At 49.4% G+C, this 22,384-nt stretch overlaps 1 protein-coding gene across 1 annotated transcript; it reads left to right on the top strand.

The window, feature by feature from the left end:
* Nucleotides 1-947: 947 nt before the first annotated feature.
* Nucleotides 948-16,665, top strand: TNFSF12 (TNF superfamily member 12). Its single transcript, XM_083707134.1, has 7 exons — nucleotides 948-1,399; nucleotides 8,157-8,195; nucleotides 10,262-10,346; nucleotides 12,062-12,124; nucleotides 12,524-12,559; nucleotides 13,739-13,863; nucleotides 15,673-16,665. Exons 1-7 carry the CDS (start codon nucleotides 1,220-1,222, stop codon nucleotides 15,922-15,924), a joined length of 780 nt encoding a protein of 259 aa, XP_083563260.1. The 5' UTR covers nucleotides 948-1,219; the 3' UTR covers nucleotides 15,925-16,665.
* Nucleotides 16,666-22,384: the final 5,719 nt, after the last annotated feature.

Below are 22,384 nucleotides of genomic sequence, written 5' to 3' on the forward strand. Positions count from 1 at the left end.
TCAGCTTCGGCTATCCAGAAGCTGCCAAGCTCTATAATGAATTGAAAAAAAATGTTGAAATGTACATTTATAAAGAAACCAGAGGCCTTTTCTTCTTGGAATAACAGCTTTGGAATTGCCCAAGAAAGATGTTCAATTGTTTTTGTATGCCACAACTGCTGCGCGTTTTCTGTTAGCTAAAAAGTGGAAAAGCCAGGAATTACCAACCATAGAAGAATGGCAGATGAAGATGATGGATTTTTCGGAGCTAGCCGACCTAACCGGAAGAGTCCGCGACCAGGAGGAGGAGTGGATTAAATTTAATGATTACTTAGTTAAATATGGTTAAGTTAAATTAACTGAAAACAGTTTGCAGATACTTAATTGGTTTAGGATTTTATTTATGTCAAGTGTCGAATTAATATGTTTCATTTCATAATGTGAAGATCTAAGGATGTTAAAGTTAAATTTTACAAGAACTGTGATTTGGAAAACCGTTAAAAGGACATGCAATGAAATTCAACCAAGGGGAAGCGAGGAAGTCACTTAACAATGTTAATCAGTGTAATTTTCAATAAGGCTATGATTTATGTTTGTTTGTCTTATGTGTTTGTTTATAATGTTGTGAAAACCAAGAAAAACTTTTTTGGGGGGGAGGGAGAGGGCGACACCCGCGCGCGCTCTCCTTCTTCGGGACGCGTTAACCTGCGGAACTCCCTGCTGCGTGGTCCCCTGCATATCATTCCAGCCCGGGGGCTTCGGCTATCCAAAAGCTGCCAAGCTGGGTGGGGAAAGCAGCCAGGCAAGCAGTCAATAGTTCTCCCCCCAGCATCACCGAACCCTGGGCTTCGTCTCCATTCCCTAAGATAGACTGCCACCGAAGCTGGAGGCTCTACTTTGCGCGCTTGGAACTGTAGGCGGCGGCCGCCGCGGCTTCCTGTGCCGGCGCCCCCGGCCGGGCCTGCTCCGCCCTCGGCGCGCCGCAGCTCCGGCGGGCGTTTCCTGTCCGGATGCTGCTGTTTTGGTGCTGCTGCTGCGCCTCGGCCTCTCGCCGCCGGGGCTGCTGCTGGCAGGCGGCCGAGCGCGGCCTCCCCTCGACGGCCTCGCTGTTGCTGCAGCCGCCGCTGCCGCCTCCTGCTCGTTCTCCGGCGCCGCCTCTCCGCGCCCGGTCGCTTCCGCGCTTGGAGTCGCCGTTCGCCATCGCCGCCGCCGGCCTGGTCCGCCTTCTCCTGCCCCGGCCATGGGGAGGCGCCGCCGGGCCAGGGAGCCGCCCGCCCGCCTAGTGCTGCTGGCGCTGGCGCTGGCCTCCGGCTCGGCGTTGCTGCTGGCCTCGCTCAGCCTCCTGCTGGCTGCCTGGCCCCGATCCAGCGCCCGCGCCGCCCAGCAAGAAGCGCCGCCCGCCGCCGCCGCGGTGCCACAGGTGAGGGGCGCACGGCCAGCGCGCAAGGCTCCAAGCCGCGCGTAATGCCAGCGAGGCGCACGGAAAGGTCCTTGGGGAGGAGGAGGGGGGACCTAACTCGCGACCCACCAGATCGCAGAGTTGCAAAGAGATTCGCACCGAGGGCGGCGAGGCGGACGGACGGGGAGTAGCGGGAGGGAAGGCACCCTTAGGTGCAGCCACCAGCACCCATCAGGCGCAGCCAGGGCTGGGCGAAAGCAGCGCAGGGCGTGCGTCCGGGAGGGCTGAGGAATGCGCTCCGCTGTGCGCATTTTAAGTCGGCGATAATCCGGCCACCTGCTGTAAACGCAGGAGACCCGAGGCAGAGGGGAGGGGCGCCTGCCTTGCAAGATGCATATCTGCCAACAAAATACACACACACACACACACACACACACACGACACTCTTTGAAGGTGAGCAGATTTATGGTTGCAGGAAGTTAATCAAAGAATGATTCTGAATGGCATTGCAGAGGGTTGAGCTGGATGATCTTTGGATGTCCCTTCCAGCTCTACAGTCCTATATATAAATACCTAAATGGAAGGGAGGAGGGAGATTGTAAACAGTGAGGCCAAGAGGCCAGGCCAGGCAAGAGCTCAAATGCAAAGCTCAAATATGCCCAAGATAAGCATTTGACAGCGAGCGATAAGGCACAACCTTCTTAGCTTTGCCCTGCTATTTCCAATCCTGTCGTGGGAGAGGAAGAAATTAACTCAGTGGGTACCAAACTTTGGGGGGGACCATTGCCCCCCCAACTCTGCAATTCTCAGATTCCAAACAGCAACGATTAATTGCAACCCAGTTAAAACTCTTGAACTGCGGTGATTAATTTGACCCAGCGATTCCAGGTTGTGGAAGTCATTTATAACTCTGGCGCCCCACACCTGCCCCCTTTGCCCCTTGGCAATCCCACTGCCACCTGCCCGGGTGATGCTGCCCATTTTGGGAGCCCCGGCACTAACTGATCCCTCTGGAAATGGTGTAGGAGGCTGCCTCCAGGGTCAGAACAGAGCAATGGGCATAAGATCTAGACCAGCCTTTGCCAACTGGGTGCCATCCAGATGGGTTGGGGCTACGACTCCCCTCTGGAGGGTGCCCGGTTGGCAGAGCAGGCTGGTCTGTACCCAGCCAGTAAAGAGTGCAAAGATCTGCATTGCTGGGAAACATTCCTAGACCCCTGAGGCAAAGCACACTGTTTGCCGCCTTGCGGGCATGCAACACTCGACCACAGACCGCCACATGCCTGCCAACCCCTGCTGAGCCCTGGGCTGTGGGAAGCAGCCCAGTAGTTATTATGGTCTGCAGAGTGGGCATAACACTTCCTCCAAGTCCTTTAAATAGCTCTAAGTGGGTCATGTTCCCGCACCTTTCAGCAACAGCGGTTCAGCAGGCGGGAATTCAACCGGTGTAGCCTCTTCTCAGCATGCTGGTGCGTTGGGGCAAGAAACCGGGTGAAAGCAGGGGACCCCCTTTAACGTACCATGCTTGAAACAACAGATGCATTTACTTAGAGAGGCAGGGTGGGGTAGTGGTTAGAGTACTGGACTAGGGCCTGCGAGAGACCAGGGTTCCAGATGCTAATCTTGACGCCTCTCATTTGTCTTTCCCTGTGCAAATGGCTCTGTTTCAATGCTGCCTTTCTCGCTCCTGCATGGCTGCGCTCAGGAGGGGTTTGCTGCAGATAAAACCCCAGCTGCCGGGCTCAAGGATGGGTTCGGATTCGGGTGGGGAGAGGTCAACCAAGAGAGATCTCCCCGGCCCCAGCCCGCCTTTCAGGTGGGGAAAGCGGAGAGCCTTCACAGCTTGGCCAAGCCCACCCAAGTGACTCAGTCATTGGCCCGAGATTCGAACCTGGATCTTGCCAGAACTGCATGCTCTGAAAACCGAGTAAATCTCTTTGAGGCAGCCTGGATCCTTTGACGACCTTGTGCCCTCCAGATGGTTCTGCCATGTACTAGTAATAAAACAGTCAGGCTGGGTTGGAGCAGCGGTTTTCTGGAAATGGACCCTTTTATTTGGAGCCGAAACCCCCAAACGAGTGGGGTGTGACGTGTGGTTCAGCGGTGAAGCCTCTGGTGCACCTTTTTCCCACCCCACCCGCTGGACCCACACGCCCAACAGCTGGGCTGGCCCCCCTGAGGCTGGAGGCCGGCCTGACCTGGCTGCCTCTCCTAGCAACCTCCCGATCTTTCCCTTCCCAGGCCTTTGCAAATAAAAACAAAAAGCCATCGCTGAGTGCTCACATCTGTTAGATGCGAACAAGGCCCAGCAGAGTCCTTGAAAATGCAGAGGCCGTGCTGAAGCCCTTCGCAGCCCTCCCACCTGTCTCCACATGCAAATAGCCTGGCTGCAGGATCAGACCCATCTGGTCCAGCCCCCTGTTCTCACAGCGGCCAACCAGATGCCCGTTGTGGGAAACCCACAAAGCAGGATTCGAACTCTCTTCCCTGCTGTGGTTTCCAGCAACTAGTATGAAAAATGATTGCTGCCTTCTACGGTGGGGCCCAGAAGCCCCCCAGCCTACCCCATAGCCTTCCCCTCCTCCATGAATTTGCCCAATCCTCTTTTTAAATCCATCCAAGTTGCAAGAACTGAGATTCCGACGAAACATCGGGAAGAACTTTGGGACAGCAAGAGCCATTTAACAGTGGGATGGATTCACTCGCAATGTGGTGGGCTCTCTCCTTCCTTGGCGGTTTTTAAGCAGAGGTTGGAGGGCCGTCTGTTATGGATGCTTTTGTTGATATTCCTGCATCGCAGGGGGTTGGACTTGTAATAAATGAAAATCTGCCCTTATTCCCTTATGGGGGAGACAAGAGCCCTTAGAGAGTCCTTTGCAGGTTCTCCATCGGTCGGAGAAAATAACAGAGGCCAACCAGAGAATATTGAGAAGCACCTCGTAAACCTGATCTTTATTGATCTCTTGTAACAGGGTGCCCCCTTCACACGCAGGAAAGGAGGAGGACCCAGAACCAAGGTGTACCTGCCCTTATATAGACATTTTAAATTGCCCGTCCTGGAGTCCAAGACCACCTCCAGAAATATCATACCTACATCACAGAAGAGGCGGTCTGCAACAGAAATCTGAGTGCGTTGTTTACCTCCTGTCTGGCAGGTTACCTATTAATGCTTACTTGATTGGATACCCTGGGGAGCCTGGCCTGTCTTTTGTAATGATAAATACTTAGTTCCTGAGCCAGGTCACAGGCTCACCCTATTCATACGCAGACATACCCTTAAGACAGGATTTGTGAAGGAAAAGACAATGGGGATGCTCTTCCATTTTCCTTGACCTTGCAGAGAAAACATTTGGTCAGTTTGGGAGTCAAAATGGTTTACAGGGCAGGGCAGACATGTGGTTTATATATTTATGTACGTGTTTGCTTGGTACATTTATGAACATTTATTATATATATAAGACCTTAATTTTTATATTTCAGACTAGATGACCCTTGGGGTCCCTTTTTAACTCTCCGATTCTCCCGATTCTAAGTTGGTGGCCATCCCTGCTTCTTGGAATCCCAGTAGTTTAACTGTCCTGATGATAAAAGGAGCACCTCAAATGCATTGTTTCATGTTCTCTCTTCTGTATGCTTGATGCATGATGGTAAAAGAGAGAGAGCTTCTAAGCATGCACAGAGTTGATTTACTTTAAAATGGAGCAATTGCATCTTGCCCATCCTCCGCCCATGAGATGGGGAAGGAAGGACGGACAGGCTTCTCCAGGTCAAAGGTCACATCCTACGAAGCCACATCTGGGAGTACTTTGCATGAATGACCTCCTCAGTTAATGCAGTTGACTGGTTCTTTGGAAACTTTTCCTTTTCCTAATGGGATGAAGATGAATCTACATTCTGGAAATTAAGAGACAGGTTTGCGTGGATGCGATAAGAAAACATACATTTCACACAGTGCTTGTCCTTTCTGTGGTTTTTTTCTAGCCATACTGGACCAGAAATGTTCTAACTGACTGATGAAGGACACTGCTGCTTTTGGCCCTAAGATTCCCTCGGGCAAATTGTGGCATTGGCACTTGCAAGGGTACCTCTGAGCATGCTCCGAGTGCTGCGTGGCGACAGGTTTGGGCCTCGCACGACCCCGCTTCAGAAATTTGGGTTGCCGCCAAAGCTAGCCCTACTCAGAGTAAAATTAACAGGCCTTCCTGAGTTGTTGTTTAGTCATGTCCGATTCGTTGTGACCCCCTGGACCAGAGCACGCCAGGCCCTCCTGTCTTCCACTGCCTCCCGCAGTTTGGTCAAACTCATGCTGGTCGCTTTGAGAACACTGTCCTCTCATCCTCTGTCATCCCCTTCTCCTTGTGCCCTCCATCTTTCCCAACATCAGGGTCTTTTCCAGGGAGTCTTCTCTTCTCACGAGGTGGACAAAGTCTTGGAGCCTCAGCTTCAGGATCTGTCCTTCCAGTGAGCCCTCAGGGCGGATTTCCTCCAGAATGGAGAGGTTTGATCTTCTTGCAGTCCATGGGACTCTCAAGAGTCTCCTCCAGCGCCAGAATTCAAAAGCATCCATTCTTCAGCGATCAGCGATCAGCTTTTTAAGATGCTGTCTAGGTTTGTCATTGTTTTTCTCCCAAGAAGCAGGTGTCTTTTAATTTCATGACTTCTGTCACCATCTGTAATGATCATGGAGCCCAAGAAAGTCAAATCTCTCACTGCCTCCACTTCTTCCCCTTCTATTTGCCAGGAGGTGATGGGACCAGTGGCCTTGATCTTCGTTTTTTTGATGTTGAGCTTCAGACCATATTTTGAGCTGTCTTCTTTCACCCTCAATAAAAGGTTCTTTAATTCCTCCTCACTTTCTGCCATCGAGGTTGTGTCATCTGCATATCTGAGGTTGTTGATATTTCTTCCGGCAATCTTAATTCCGGCATGGGATTCATCCAGCCCAGCCTTTCGCATGGTGAATTCTGCATATAAGTTAAATAAGCAGGGAGACAATATACAGCCTTGTCGTACGCCTTTCCCAATTTTGAACCAATCAGTTGTTCCATATCCAGTTCTAACTGTAGCTTCTTGTTCCACATAGAGATTTCTCAGGAGACAGATGAGGTGATCAGGCACTCCCATTTCTTTAAATTTGAGCGTGTCAACGCTGAGCTCAATATCAGATGGTTTCCTATGTTCCTGAAATGGTGACTGGCCGTTCTCACACCTCCTCTCCCCCAAATGTACTCTCCACCCCGCTGTTTCCCCCCTTCCTGGTGTTCCCCTTGACAGCAGAGAGGAGGATCAAAAATGCTACTTTTAAGAAAGGCGTTAGCAGCCGGGATGTTGGGAGAGATGTGTTTTCTGAGTTTCCGGGGCAACCATCTCCAGGCTGAACTCCCTGCTCTCAAAAAAAAAAAAGTACATCTCAGGGCTGCATTTTTGAACCCTTCCCAGAACCGTCCTCTCCCACAGGTACGGAGCAATAAATCAGCCTCGAACTTTGCATCACTGTCTTCTTAACATTCCTGAGTTAAATCTGCAGGGTTATATATTGAAATAAAAAAATTGTAATGTTCATAAATGTACCAAAAAAGCACGTGCATAGATATGGGGACCACATGTCTGGTGCAGCACAGGAAGACTGCCCTGAAACCATTTTGGCTCCCAAACTGACCAAATGTTTTCTCTGCAAGGAGGGAGGGGGTGAGGGAACCTTCCCATTGTCTCAGGAATTGGGTAATCACCATCTCAAAGGAATGGGCAGACTAGCAGGAAAGGCAATCAGATAAGGCATTATCAGATAACCTGGCAGACAGGAAAAACAAAGACACTCAAATTTCTGTTGTAGACCACCTTTTCTGTGATGTAGGTGTGATGTTTGTGGGGGGTGGTCTTGGGTTACACCCCTTCTGAGATGTATGTATGATGTATGTATGGAGGGGGTGGTCTTGAGCTCCAGGGCGGGCAATTTAAAATGTTTATATACACCTTGGTTCTGGGTCCTCCTCCTTTCCTGTGTGTGAGGGGAGCAACAGTTCAATAAAGATCAGGCTTACGAACTGCTTTGCTTCTCAATATTCTCTGATTGGCCTCCATTCTTTTCTCCGACGGATTGAGAACCTGCAAAGGACTCACCCCCCAGACACATCATACCTACATCACAGAAAGGGTGGTCTACAACAGAAATCTGAGTGTGTTGTTTACCTCCTGTCTGGTAGGTTACCTGTTAATGCTCACTTGATTGGATACCCTGGGGAGCCTGGCCAGTCTTTTGTAATGACAAATACTTAGTTCCTGAGCCAGGTCACAGGCTCACCCTATTCAAACACAGACAGACATACCCTTAAGACAGGATTTGTGAGCAAAAAGACAATGGGGATGCTCTTCCATTTTCCTTGACCTTGCAGAGAAATCATCTGGTCAGTTTGGAAGTGAAAATGGTTTCAGGGCAGTTCTGTGCTGCTCCAGACATGTCGTCCACACATCTATGTATGCACTTGGTGGGTACATTTATGAACATTTATTATACAGTGGTACGTCGGGTTAAGTACTTAATTCGTTCTGGAGGTCTGTACTCAACCTGAAACTATTCTTAACCTGAAGCACCACTTTAGCCTATGGGGCCTCCTGCTGCCACCGTGCGATTTCTGTTCTCATCCTGAAGCAACGTTCTTAACCCGAGGTACTATTTCTGGGTTAGCAGAGTCTGTAACCTGAAGCGTATGTAACCCGAGGTACTACTGTGTATATATAAGACCTTAATTCCCCCCCTTCCTTTCTCTTTGGTCCTCAGGAGCTGCTGTCCGAGGATGACGCCGAAGAGCTGGACCCGGTATGTGGCTTTCTCTCCCAGGGGTCTGACCCGGTTGAACTGCTGCCTGCACGAGGGCTGTATGTCCATTTCGGTGCATGTTTTGGAACAGCTCTGGAGCAGGGTTTCCAGAAAACCCCTTCTCCTCCGCACTGATTTCTGCAGGATAACAGATTGTCTAAGGCCATGGGGAGGAACCAGGAGCTCTTTTTTCTGGAAAAGACTCCAGCTCCCATCACCCTCCACCATGGGCCACGCCAGCTGGGGACAGTGGCGTAGCGTGGGTTGTCAGCACCCGGGGCAAGGCAAGTAATTTGCGCCCCCTAACCCATGGATTTGTGCCCCTAACCCTAACCCCCAGATGTTGCGCCCGGTGCGGCCGGCCCCCCCTGCACCCCCCACGCTATGCCACTGGCTGGGGATGATGGGAACTGAAGTCCAAGAACATCTGGGGGTCCCTGGTACAAGGGAACGGATCCTGCTGGGTCAGGCCATGGTCCCACTTAGTCCAGCACCCTGTTCTCACAGCGGCCACCCAGATGCCCCAAATGGGAAATCTGCCCGTAGGATCCAACCCAAGAGCTCTCTCCCCTCTTGCTATTCCCAGAAATTGATATTCAGAGACATAATAATAATAATGCCGTCCATTTGGGCGGCTTCCAGGGAAATATAAAAACACAAGAGAACACCAAACCTTAAATAATTCCTGTCTCTGACCGTGGAGGCAGATAACAGCCATCCTGGCTAGTAATAATAATAATAATAATAATAATAATAATAATAATAATAAATTTTTATTTATACCCCGCCCTTCCCAGTTCAGGAAACCAGGCTCAGGGCATCTAACAACAAATTTTAAACACTTAATTGATGCTACAAAAAACCCCAGCATAAAATACGGTATAAAGCGTAAATAACAATAAAATCAAAAATCAATTTAGTAGCTCTTTCTTCCGCCGTGAATTTATTTAAACCTCTTTTTGCTGCCTCCTGTGGCAGGGAGTTCCATAGTTCAGCTACGCCTGAATCTTTCAACGTTCAGTGTTGTTGGGTGTTCACGAATTCTCGCGTCATTGGAGAGGGAGAAAAGCATTTTTCTATCCACTTTCTACGTTTTATAAACTCCTGTTGTGTCTCCCGTTCCTTGCCTTTTCCGCAAGCTGAAAATGCCCAAACTCTGTAACCTTTATTTGTGGGACAGCTGCTCCAACCCCTCTGTCATTTTGGACGCTCCTTTCCCTGCCCCTCTCCTAACTCTACAATAGCAGGTGGATGGAAAAGAAAATGTTTGATCCAAATATTACCTGGTAATGGAACAGCAGGCTCATGCCCCAGGTGAGCCTGGCATTGCCATCCTTTGGGGGTTCGCTTTTTACGGAGAACCCACATACAGTGGTCCCTTGGTTCTCAAACTTGATCCGTTCCGGAAGTCCGTTCCAAAACCAAAGCGCGTTCCAAAACCAAGGCATGCTTTCCCATAGAAAGTAACGCAAAACGGATTAATCAACTCCAGACTTTTAAAAACAACCCCTAAAACAGCAATTTAGCATGAATTTTACTATCTAAAGAGACCATTCATCCATAAAATGAACGCAATAATCAATGCACTCTACTGTAAAATAAATAAGACAGTATTGTGGATGATGAAAATTTAAATAATTTTTGCCTCTTACCTGCACTGATGATAGTCATTGTTTGCATGGGGGGCTTTTATCCATTTCCGCAGTCACACAACCAGTCAATCAGTAGCTGAACTGGGTTCCACACAGTCACAAAAAACCAAATTAACAGAAAAAGCCTCAAAAACGCAAAATAAATACCAAAACCAAACGGGCCAAACTTAATCCGTTCCAGAAGTCCGTTTGACTTCTGAAATGTTTGAAAACCAAGACGCGGCTTCTGATGGTTCAGGTGCCCCGGAAACGATAGCTGACAGCCGCATCGGACGTTCGGCTTCCGAAAAACGTTCGAAAACCGGAACACTTACTTCCGAGTTTTCGGAGTTTGAGAACCAAAGCTTTTGAGAACCAAGGTACCTGTAATTTTGCCTGCCCTCTGTTTCTTGCATTGTCCTTCTCTAACTCTAGGTGGTGCTGTCTACCGGCTGGAGCAGCCAAGGCAAATTCCTGCACCATTTTGCCCAGCAGGGGGCGCTGCGGCAGAGGAGACAGGGTGAGTGTCACCGCCTCCCTCAATGGAGTGGACGGGGAGGGGAGCAGGCATGGCACCTGATAGGCCAGGGAATGTGGCAGTTGTACAGGTGAAACTCGAAAAATTAGAATATCATGGAAAAGTTTGTTTATTTCAGTAATTCAACTTAAAAAGTGAAACTAATATATGAAATAGACTCATGACATGCAAAGCGAGATATGTCAAGCCTTCATTTATTATAATTGTGATGCTCATGGCATACAGCTGATGAAAACCCCAAATTTACAATCTCAGAAAATTAGAATATTACATGAAATCAGCAAAACGAGGGCTGCAAATAGAGGAATATTGGACCTCTGAGAAGTAGAAGCATGCATATGTACTTAGTGCTTGGTTTGGGCCCCTTTTGCATCAATTGCTGCCTCAATGCGACGTGGCATGGATGCTCTCAGCCTGTGGCACTGCTGAGGTGTTAGGGAAGACCAGGAAGCTTCAATAGCAGCCTTCAGCTCTTCTGCATTGCTCGGTCTCATGTCTCTCATCTTTCTCTTGGCAATGCCCCATAGATTCTCTATGGGGATCAGGTCAGGCGAGTTTGCTGGCCAATCAAGCACAGTAATCCCATGGGCATTGAACCAGGTTTTGGTACTTTTGGCAGTGTGGGCAGGTGCCAAAGTCCTGCTGGAAAATGAAGTCAGCATCCCCATAAAGCTCGTCTGCGGAAGGAAGCGTGAAGTGCTCCAAAATCTCCTGGTAGACGGCTGTGTTGACCCTGGACTTAATGGAGCACAGTGGACCAACACCAGCTGACGACATGGCTCCCCAAATCTCTTTTCTGATGAGAGCAGCTTTTGCATCTCATTTGGAAACCAAGGACCCAGAGTCTGGAGGAAGAACGGGGAGGCACACAATGCCAGATGCTTGAAGTCCAGTGTGAAGTTTCCACAGTCTGTGCTGATTTGGGGATGTTTCAGACTGCAACTCCCAGCCGCCCCCAGCTAGCAGCACCATGCAGTGACGATGGGAGTTGTAGTCCGACGTGGCTGGACATCTGGGGCTGGAGGGGGTTCTGGCGCAAAGCCTTCACATCCCAGGAACGGCTTCAGCAGGCCAGCAAAACCAGGCGAGGGTCAGCGACGGGTCTCAAACCCACCTGTTTTGAAAAACAATGGAGTTCACCTCGGGGGGTGAAGTCAAGGGGAGACGGGATGGCGAAGGCTGACCTAGGCCGCATTCACACTGGACTTCTGAAGCAGTACCACACCACTTTAAACAGCCAGGACTCCCCCCAAAGAATCTTGGGAGATGTAGTTGGTTTGTTTAAAAAAAAAATGATTTTCCAAAAAAATTAAACAAACAAACAGACAAACAAACAAACAAACAAAAATCTCAAACGTAATTAAACCAATCTTAGTAACATTGTTAAGTGTTCCCTCGCTGCGAGAAGCCAAGTTACAGGGAACCAGGCAGAGGGCCTTCTCGGTGGTGGCGCCCGCCCTGTGGAACGCCCTCCCACCAGATGTCAAAGAGAAAAACAACTACCAAACTTTTAGAAGATATCTGAAGGCAGCCCTGTTCAGGGAAGCTTCTAATGTTTAATAGGTTATTGTATTTTAGTGTTTTGTTGGAAGCCGCCCAGAGTGGCTGGGGAAACCCAGCCAGATGGGTGGGGTATAAATAATAAATAATAATTATTATTATAATCATCATTATTATTATTTCTACCCATTTCATAGCAGCCAAAGGCAAGCGCTCCCGGCCTCGGAGACCCAGCACTGTCTCAGCTGCGCACTACGAAGGTGAGAGGAAATATGACATGCTCCCTTGCGCCTTGCGCCCAGATCTGGCCCCACCCAGCCCACCTGTTGGGGGAAGAAAGCGGGACCCTTTCCACAGCCCCCCTGCTTTTATTTGGAAGGGACTGCTTTGGTTTTTTTGGGGGGGTCTTCTTTCTCGCCAAACGGTGCTTCTCGTGCCCTCAGGAACCCGCTCGCGATCCCCTAGAGCAGTGTTTCCCAACCTTGTGCCTCCAGATGTTCTTGGCCTACAACTCCCATCATCCCTGACCACTGGTCTTGCTAGCTAGGGATGATGGGAGTTGTAGGCCAAAAACATCTGGAGGCACAAGGTTGGGAAACACTGCCCTAGAGGACCCAGGAGTCCTGCCTGACCCCCATCTTTTATTTTTATTATTTCAGTGCAGCCCACCGAAGGACGAGCTGGGATCCAGGCAGGTAACACTTCTTGGGCTGGGGCTTCTGTAATGGCTGGGAGGGGAGAAGAGGGGAAGGCTTCTGAGACCCTGTCTGCATAATAATAATAATAATAATAATAATAATAATAATAATTTTTTATTTATATTCCGCCCTTCCTGGTTCAAAAACTGGGCTCAGGGTGGCTAACAACAAATTTAAAACACTCTAAAACACTTAATTATAAAAGCAGCATAAAATACAGTATAAAAACATGAATTAACAATAAAATTCAAAAATCAATTAAATAATCCCCAGGGCTAGCTGTCTGAATTGGTCCCACATGGACCAGCGAGGAGGCCAGGGGAGAATTAGCTGTGGGGTCTCAGAGCGGGTGATGTTCATAAAAGGGGAAGGGGAGGGAAGAGAAGGGAAATAAAAGATCAGGCTGGATTCAAATTAAAGGCCAGGCGGAATAGCTCTGGCTTACAGGCCCGACAGAAGGAGGTTAAATCGGACATGCGATGTGATCTGATGGTGAATTTGGGGAGACCCAATGCAAAACTCCCGAGGATCCACGTGGATCCGTTCTTATTTTTTATATATGCAGTTGTTAAAAAAGGTAAAGGGACCCCTGACCATTAGGTTCAGTCGTGACCGACTCTGGGGTTGTGGCGCTCATCTCGCTTTACTGGCCGAAGGAGCCGGTGTACAGCTTCCGGGTCATGTGGCCAGCAGGACTAAGCCGCTTCTGGCGAACCAGAGCAGCGCACGGAAACGCCGTATACCTTCCCGCCGGAGTGGTACCTACTTATCTACTTGCACTTTGACGTGCTTTCGAACTGCTAGGTTGGCAGGAGCAGGGACCGAGCAACGGGAGCTCACCCCGTCATTGCGGGGATTCGAACCGCCGACCTTCTGGTCGGCAAGTCCTAGGCTCTGTGGTTTAACCCACAGCGCCACCTGCGTCCCTATATGCAATTGTTACATAAATACATATACACGTGTGTGTGTGTGTGTGTGTGTGTGTGTGTGTGTGTGTGTGTATGGCACTATTCACATAACAAACACTGCTGTAGATATTTTATCTAAATTTTCAAAAGCGGGATCCCTCTGGGTAATCGAACTGGGGTAGCGAGGCAAAGGGGGGTAATTTGGAGAGATGCTTTTCCAGCCACAAACTCCTCAACCGTTTCCTTCTCCCCCCACCCTGCCCCATAGATGCCGACGGGACCATCCGCGGGTGGGTGGAAGCTAAACTCAACACGACGAGTCCCCTCCGTTACGACAGCAGCCGGGGCGAGTTCAGGGTGGCCAAGAGGGGACTGTATTACCTGTACTGCCAGGTGAGGACTTGAAAAGGTAATCTGGGGCCAGGGAGGGCCCAGGTGGTTTTTGGGTTCTTGGGGGGGGGAGGAAGACTTGTGGGTAAAAAGAGCAAGGCATCCTGGGAAATGATGAACTTTGGTTCTTGGAGGGGTGGGGAGAGGGAGAAAGAACATTTCCCAAAGTTTTCGGTATTGCTCTCCTGGCGTCGGTGGGGCTTCATAGGGGTGAATAAAGGTCTAGAAGCCAAAAGGGGGTTCACGAGTCTCAGCAATAAAGGTCACGAGCATGTACAGAGTGCCCCTGTCTGGCCAACAAGGACCCTCCGTATCCCATCTCTTTAGGTGAGATAAAAAAAATCATTATTTTGACCTATTGCACTTCCTTTTTTAAATAAACATTTTATTATTGCTAGCTAACGGCGACGAGTGATTAATGTGAATTGTAAATATAGTGGTACCTCGGGTTACAGACGCTTCAGTTTACATACGCTTCAGGCTACAGACTCCACTAACCCAGAAATAGTGCTTCAGGTAAAGAAATTTGCTTCAGGATGAGAACAGAAATTGTGCTCCGGCGGCGCAGCAGCAGCAGGAGGCCCCATTAGCTAAAGTGGTGCTTCAGGTTAAGAACAATTTCAGGTTAAGAACGGACCTCCGGAACGAATTAAATACTTAACCCGAGGTACCACTGTACTGATATTTCTTGACTTCTTTCTAGTTGCGAGTTCGCAAGGATTTGGGTTGGGGCAGGTGACAGGTTTAGGTTACGCCGATCGAGGGGCAGCTGAACTCAGAAGTTTGGGAAATAACAATAACAACAACTTATTATTTATACCCCACCCATCTAGCTGAGTTTCCCCAGCCACTCTGGGCGGCTCCCAATTGAGTGTTAAAAACAATACAGCATTAAATTTAAAAAATTTCCCTAAACAGGGCTGCCTTCTGATGTCTTTTAAAGAGAAGATAGTTGCTTATTTCCTTGACATCTGATGGGAGGGCGTTCCACAGGGCGGGCGCCACCACCGAGAAGGCCCTCTGCCTGGTTCCCTGTAACCTCACTTCTCACAATGAGGGAACCGCCAGAAGGCCCTCAGTGCTGGACCTCAATGTCCGGGCTGAACGATGGGGGTGGAGATGCTCCTTCAGATATACTGGGCCTTTGAGGCCGTTTAGGGCTTTCAAGGTCAGCAACAACACTTTGAATTGTGCTCGGAAACGTACTGGGAGCCAATGTAGGTCTTTCAAGACCGGTGTTATGTGGTCTTGGCAGCCGCCCCCAGTCACCAGTCTGGCTGCTGCATTCTGGATTAATTGCGGTTTCCGGGTCACCTTCAAAGGTATCCCCACGTAGAGCGCATGGCAGTAGTCCAAGCGAGAGATAACCAGAGCATACACCACTCTGGTGAGACAGTCTGCGGGCAGGGAGGGTCTTATCCTGCGTACCAGATGGAGCTGGTAGACAGCTGCCCTGGACACAGAATTGACCTGCGCCTCCATGGACAGCGGTGAGTCCAGAATGACTCCCAGGCTGCGCACCTGGTCCTTCAGGGGCACAGTTACCCCATTCAGGACCAGGGAGTCCTCCACACCCATCTGCCTCCTGTCCCCCAAGAAGAGTACTTCTGTCTTGTCAGGATTCAACCTCAATTTTATCTCCAAGGAGGAGATAACCAGAGCATGCACCACTCTGTTAAGATTTCATGCGGCTGCCTGCGAAGGATTCTTTAGTTGAGATTCGTGCATTGCAGGGGGTTGGGCTGGATGGCCTTTGGGGGTCCCAGACAATTTTGCGATTCTGAGCTTATTCTCCATGTCACCCCTTGCCAGGTCCATTTCAACGAAGGGAAGACCATCTACATGAAGCTGGACATCATGTTAGACGGCGAGCTGGCCCTGCGCTGCCTGGAGCAGTTCCCCCCCACCAGCTCTGGGCCCCAGGACCCCGAACTTCGCGTCTGCCAGGTCTCCGGCCTGGTCCTTCTCCGGCCCGACGAATCCATCCGAGTCCGCACCATTGCCAACGTCCGCCTCAAGGCCGACCGTTACCTCACCTACTTTGGTCTCTTCCAAGTCCACTGAGACGAGGGGCACTGGGGATCCGTCGAGAGGGAGGAGCTGGATGGTGCGCCCTCGCCCTTCGGGGAGCTGGATGTGGGGGTTCGGAGAGGAAGGGGGCAGGAGCCGCTACGGACTCAATTCCTGCGTTTCACAGGGTTGGAATAGATGACCCTCAGGGTCCCTTTCACCTCTACGGTTCTAGGACTCCCTGCGTTCAGTCTTTCGGCCTTCCCGGCTCCCAGATCGGACCAGCGCCGACGAGTCGTTCCCCCTCCGCTCCCGATCTGGAACTTCCCGTTAAAGACGCCTTGGTCCATTTTTGCGGCGCGGAAAAGCTGGTCACCCCGCTGCGGCCAGAACCCGCCTTGCCACCCATCCCAGGCTTGGCATCCCGTTGTTGCGAACAGGTGGGCCTCAGCTGTTGTGATTTGTGATTCCTGCGTCGCATTGCAGGGGGTTGGTCTGGATTACCCTCAGGGGTCCCTCCCAACTCGATGAAAACAGAAACCACAAACCAAAAAAAGAGAGAAAGGAAAGAGGAACTGGGTCGTTTGCATGGGCTCCCTAGACGGTCGCTGCCTTTCCTTCTGGGAATTGTATTTTTCGCTGCTACACTTCTGCCTCTGCCGGGATCTGTGCCTTCCTAAATTTACGACGCCTCGTGTTTCCTACGTTATTCTGCTTTGTTTTCCGTTTCGTTTTCCGATTTTGCTTCTTGGAAGCTGCTGGACATTTGCTGTGGGTTGGGCTAGATGACCCCCCCCCAAAAAAAACTCTGCAATTGTACGAGTGTTTCAAAAGCTGTCCTGCTACTATGGAGAGAAATAGACGCTGTTGAGGACCCTGCCAGCCTCAGCCCACTGCTGACATATATACTGCTTCATGCCATGCGCAGTATATAACGCAAAGTTTAGAGGCACATCTTGTACATAGAGACTGCAGTTCGGGTAGCGGCCAGCAGGTGGCGACATAGACACAGGAACAGGAAGCTGCCTGCTTTGGTGGATCCCGCCCATTCCAGCCAGTCGAGGGCCAATGGGATTCAAAGAAGCTTCCCATTGGCCGCGGAGAGCAAAAGGGGATTTTTCAAAGGACAACACATTGGCTGACGTCTCTGTCCCTGCAGATAGATAGATATACAGTATAATCTCTGCTAGCCAGTTCCGGACTTGAATAGGGGAGGAGGGCCTGATCCTGATGGACGGAAAGAGATGCTGCTGTTATATTACCTGTTCATACCTGGGGCAGTGGGAGGGGCTGGGGTTTTAATGACCTGTTAATTACAGAAGAAAAGCCTTCGTAAAAAAAAATTTACACATTTATTTCCTTTTCAGTCTGAAGTGGGGCACACAAACACACATAGCTTAGTTCTCAGACCTCACCCCCCCCCCAGGCTAACGTCCGTTTCGGGGGCCTAATCCGGCCCCTGTGGCTGTTTATGTCCTGGGGTAAAACCCTAAAAAAAAGCCCAGGAACTCCAATCCTAAAAAAAAGGCCAACAACTTTGGTTGGCCCTCACGGCCCTTCACTTCATCAAATCTGGCCCTCTTTGAAAAAAGTTTGGACACCACTCAGATAGAATGGGGTTGTTCCAAATGCTTCAGACCCACACGATTTGGAGCTTCCGAGTGCTATGGAGCATGGGCAGAGGGCATTGCAGGGGGTTGGGCTAGATGGCACTTGGGTACCCTTCTAACACTGCAATTCCATGTCGCCGCCTCATTACGGAGCCCCACATTTAGGGTCGCAACGGGGCAATGGCTGGTTGTCTTCAGTCGTCCACAAAGGATTCCCACGCAGCGGGGCTGATGTTTCCGGCCTTGGTTGTCCCATTTGCAGACATCTTTGGAATGCGGAGTTGGTCTGGCAACAGGCCTGGCATCTGAAGCCAGCTCACCATAGAGTGAGGGATCTTGGCGTCTTCCATTCTGTAGGAACATGCTGAGAACATGGGCTCGGGAGAACACACTGAAATAAAAAATTTAAGGTTATATATAAACCACATGTCTGAAGTAGCACAGGAAAACAGCCCGGAAACCATTTTGACTCCCAAACTGACCAAAAGTTTTCTCTGCAAGGTCAGGGAAAATTGAAAAGCCTCCCCATTGTCTTTTCCTTCACAAATCCTGTCTTAAGGGTATGTCTGCGTATGAATAGGGTGAGCCTGTGACCTGGCTCAGGAACTAAGTATTTATCATTACAAAAGACTGGCCAGGCTCCCCATAGTATCCAATCAAGTGAGCATTAACAGGTAACCTGCCAGACAGGAGGTAAACAACACACTCAGATTTCTGTTGTAGACCACCCTTTCTGTGATGTAGGTATGATGTTTCTGGGGGTGGTCTTGGACTCCAGGGCGGGCAATTTACAACACCTTTCTTTGAGACTCTTTGTTTGAGACACTGTCCTCCCAGGTGATGCCTCTTTGCTTTGTTGTTAAACTGCCCCGATGGTGATGGCAGTTTGGAGGGTGGCGAAGGGGTGGAATACCCTATCTTTGTTCCACAAGCGGGGGGAAAGGAACTCTTCCGGATAAACCTGAGTGTGTTATTTACTCTTGTTAAAAGAAAATAAACTGCCCCTTTCCTTTATGGGGTATTCCAGAGCCCATATAGAGTCCTTAAGTGGGTTACCTATCAGTAGGAGAAAATAACAGAGGCCAACCAGAGAATATTGAGAAGCAAAGCGGCTCTTAAGCCTGATCTTTATTCAAGGAATTGTTGCAACAGGGTCCTCACTCAGGAGGAGAACCCTGAAAAATGGTGCACAAGCCTTTATATAGACTCTAGAAATTGCCCATCCTGTAGCCCAAGACATCATGCATACATCACGGAAGGAGGCGGTCTACAGCAGAAATCCTGCCTGCTGGGATACCTGATAATGGTCACTGACTGCATTACCTGGGCAGCCTGGGCATTCTTTGTGATGGTTAATACTTTAGTTCCTGAGTCCAGGTCACAGGCTCACCTATTCCTACACAAATACGCCCTTAAGACAGGATTTGAAAGCGAAAAGACAACGGGAAGGCTTTCCCCATTTGCCTCTCTTACTGCAGAGGAATGTCTGAGGTCATTGGGAGAGTCCAAATGGCTTCAGGATTGCTCCCCTGTACCATTTCAGACACATGGTTCATATATTTAGATATGTGCGCATTTATGAATATTCTATATTTGAGACCTTATAATTCTTGTAACACTCTACAGCCAGCTCAGCCGTCTTGTTGTTTGTTGTTGTTGAGTCATTTAGTCGTGTCCGACTCTTCGTGACCCCATGGACCAGAGCACGCCTGGCACTCCTGTCTTCCACTGCCTCCCGCACTTTGGTCAAACTCAGGCTGGTAGCTTCGAGAACACTGTCCCACCATCTCGTCCTCCGTCGTCCCCTTCTACTTGTGCCCTCCATCTTTCCCAACATCAGGGTCTTTTCCAGGGAGTCTTCTCTTCTCACGAGGTGGCCAAAGTCTTGGAGCCTCAGCTTCAGGATCTGTCCTTCCAGTGAGCACTCAGGGCTGATTTCCTTCAGAATGGAGAGGTTGGATCTTCTTGCAGTCCATGGGACTCTCCAGAGTCTCCTCCAGCACCAGAATTCAAAAGCATCCATTCTTCGGTGATCAGCCTTCTTGATGGTCCAGCTCTCACTTCCATACATCACTTCTGGGAAAACCAGAGCTTTAACTATACGGACCTTTGTTGGCAAGGTGATGTCTCTGCTTTTTAAGCCCTCTACTCACCTATAAAGGATGTGGGGAGACTTACGCACAGCCTTGCAAGTAAGGCCAGCAGCTTCCCAAACCATGGCAATTGCTGTCATCACCACCACCTGAGTTCTACAACTCCCTGCCCCAGGTGCATTGTGAGAGGCCAAAGCAATCATTTCTGAAGGGGCCGCCTTGCAAGGGGTTGGAGCAGAGGGCCCGAAATCCTTTCCAACTCTACCGTGCTGTGAAACCAAGACACCTCGCTCACTCTGCCCTTATCAGCCGGGTTCCTCTCAGTTCATCAGGGACCAGAAGGCTTAGCAGCAGCCAACAGCCTTCCCCACTCCTGGGGTCCATCGCAGCCCTGCAAAGCCCCCCTCTTCCACCCCAAAAGGATGCCCCCAGGAGATTGCAAGGATCTAGACCCCGACAGCCAAATGGCAACGATGTTTTATTAAGAACAGAAAAGGGAAGGCAAAGAAAGGAGAGAACAAAGCGGCAAAGAAGGATGTTCAAAAACAAAAAGGGCTCTCCAACTCAAGTCTTTCTTATCTTAAACAAACAGGCTTCCTCATGAGTAACGCAGGGTAGGTAGGTGATGAGTCGCTGGGTTTATTTTATTTTTTTAATAATAATTTTTATTAATTTTAACATATAAATTATAATACATACCACAAAACTTCACCACTTATACATTTATTTATTTTTTGGACTTCCATCAGCACCTCTGATGATCCACCATTTTAACCACTTTTTATGCATTTCTTAAATTCACATTGCCTTTAATTATCTTCACTAACCATCCTCCCCTTTATCCATTTTGGCAATCGTTCCAATAATTCTCCTCGCAAAACTTCTTGCAAACCTACAAACGTAGTTTGATCATCACCATTACTTTTCAAATAGCCTGTAAATTTACACCAGTCTTCTGTGAATTTCTGGTCGCGCAGATTTCGAATCCTTCCTGTTAATTTATCTAGTTCTGCATAGTCCACAGTTGCTGGGTTTTTTAATGGTTGATAAGGGACTGCTGGACTTCTTAAAGGTTTCCTGCCCAGGCTGGGTTGAGTGGCAATGCCTTTGCAGGAATTGGGCAGCAAGGAATGTCTGGCACGTTGCGGTCCAAGCTTGGGGATCCGAGAGCGCTGGGGACTGAGATTTCTTGACAAACCACCCCTGTAATCTCACAAACCTGAGCCAGGGGGAAGCAGCCCACCCCCTGCCTTGCCAGAACCAAGCCCACCATTTATCCTGTAACAAAGAACCAAGCGCCTGGGTCCCAGATTCGGTGCCAAGTTAATTCCCAGAAGCAACACCAGGATAAACGCAGAGTTTTATTGAGGAGGTTGTAAAGGTAAGAACTCGGTGCCAAGCTCGTTCGCATCCGCCTCGAGAGACAATGGAGTGCGCCTCTGGGGGTGAAGTCAAACAAGCAGCCCCAAAGTGACTTTCCGGGGCCCCAAGCCTGGGCATTGTGGCTGAGATCCTGGGCTGCCCAGATGGCAAGACCCCCATCTCTGCCCTACTGATGGCGTCCAAAGGAAAGCAGAGCAAGACGCTTGAAACCAGTTTGGGTTGGAGTTGCCGGAAGGAGGCGTACAAGGCCTCATCCCTAAGCCCTTTGTGGCTTAGGGCCCTGGTATTTATGGGACCGCCTCTCCTGGTATGCCCTGCAGAGGACCTTAAGGTCCATGAATAATTATAGTTTAGAGGTCCCGGGCCCTAAGGAAGTCAGATTATCCTCCACCAGGGCCAGGGCCTTCTCAGTGGTGGCTCCGGCCTGGTGGAATGCTCTGTCCCAGGAGACCAGGGCCCTGCAGGATTTAACTTCCTTCCGCAGGGCCTGTAAGACAGAGCTATTCCGCCTGGCTTTCAATTTGAACTTAGCCTGATCTTTTATTCCCCTTCCTTCCCTCCCCCTCCCCTTTTTATAAAGATTACCCGCTCTGGGATCCCACAGCTAATTCTCCCCATGTCTCCTCGCCGGCCCAAATAGGACTAATTTAGCCAGCTAGCCCTGGCGATCATCTAATGTTTATTGGATGGTGTTTACCCCCTAAATTGATTTTTGAATTCTGAATCTCCCAGCATCCTTCACAACAAAGGAACTCCTTGGGATGCGGTTAAGCCTGTTTCCGGTCAAAGGAGCTGTCCCGGGAGAATCCTTTACAGCTGCACAGGCACTGTACATTTCAAGCACACTCCACACACAAAATACTGGGAGCTGTAGTTTAAGGTGCTGGGAATCGTAGCTCTGCAAGGAGTCAACTGAAGCGCCCGCAATTCTTTGCAGGCGAGTGTGGTTTGTGTGCTCTTAAGGGGTGGCATCTATGCAGCAGTTTCAGAAGGCTTCATTAGGCATCCTGGCTGGGTCCGTGAGTAGAAGGAAAAGGCTGAGGACCTCAAGGGTCAAAGGCCAAGATGGAAAGAGGGGCACCTTCATCCTTTGCCAAATCCTTTTTTTAAAAAAAAAAATTATTAAGAATTTTTATAAGAGAAAAGCATAAATAACAAACAACATTGCTTATATCATACACAAAATTTCATAACTTGTTTGGACTTCCTCACGTCTCCTGCTCCCACTTACATTGTTAAAAAGTTTTTTCAAGCAAATTATCATCTTGTTTACAATCTTATATCCACTCGTTTAAATATAATCTGATAGTTCTCCCAAAGGATTTGTCTTTTCCTTAATCTCACTTATCATCTAATTTCAATCTAGTTTAGTGGTGGCCAATTATTTATGATCAAGCATCCTTCTTAACATTCAATCAAATTACAATA

Source organism: Podarcis gaigeae, assembly GCF_964106915.1.
Source record: "Podarcis gaigeae genome assembly, chromosome: 13".
Classification (NCBI taxonomy): domain Eukaryota; kingdom Metazoa; phylum Chordata; class Lepidosauria; order Squamata; family Lacertidae; genus Podarcis; species Podarcis gaigeae.

Excerpts from the sequence above, each read along its gene's own strand:
- TNFSF12 (XM_083707134.1), top strand. The coding sequence starts at position 1,220 with ATGGGGAGGCGCCGCCGGGCCAGGGAGCCGCCCGCCCGCCTAGTGCTG. Across the intron at positions 8,196-10,261 it reads ACGCCGAAGAGCTGGACCCG|GTGGTGCTGTCTACCGGCTG; the intron begins GTATGTGGCTTT and ends CTCTAACTCTAG. Across the intron at positions 10,347-12,061 it reads GCTGCGGCAGAGGAGACAGG|CAGCCAAAGGCAAGCGCTCC; the intron begins GTGAGTGTCACC and ends CCCATTTCATAG.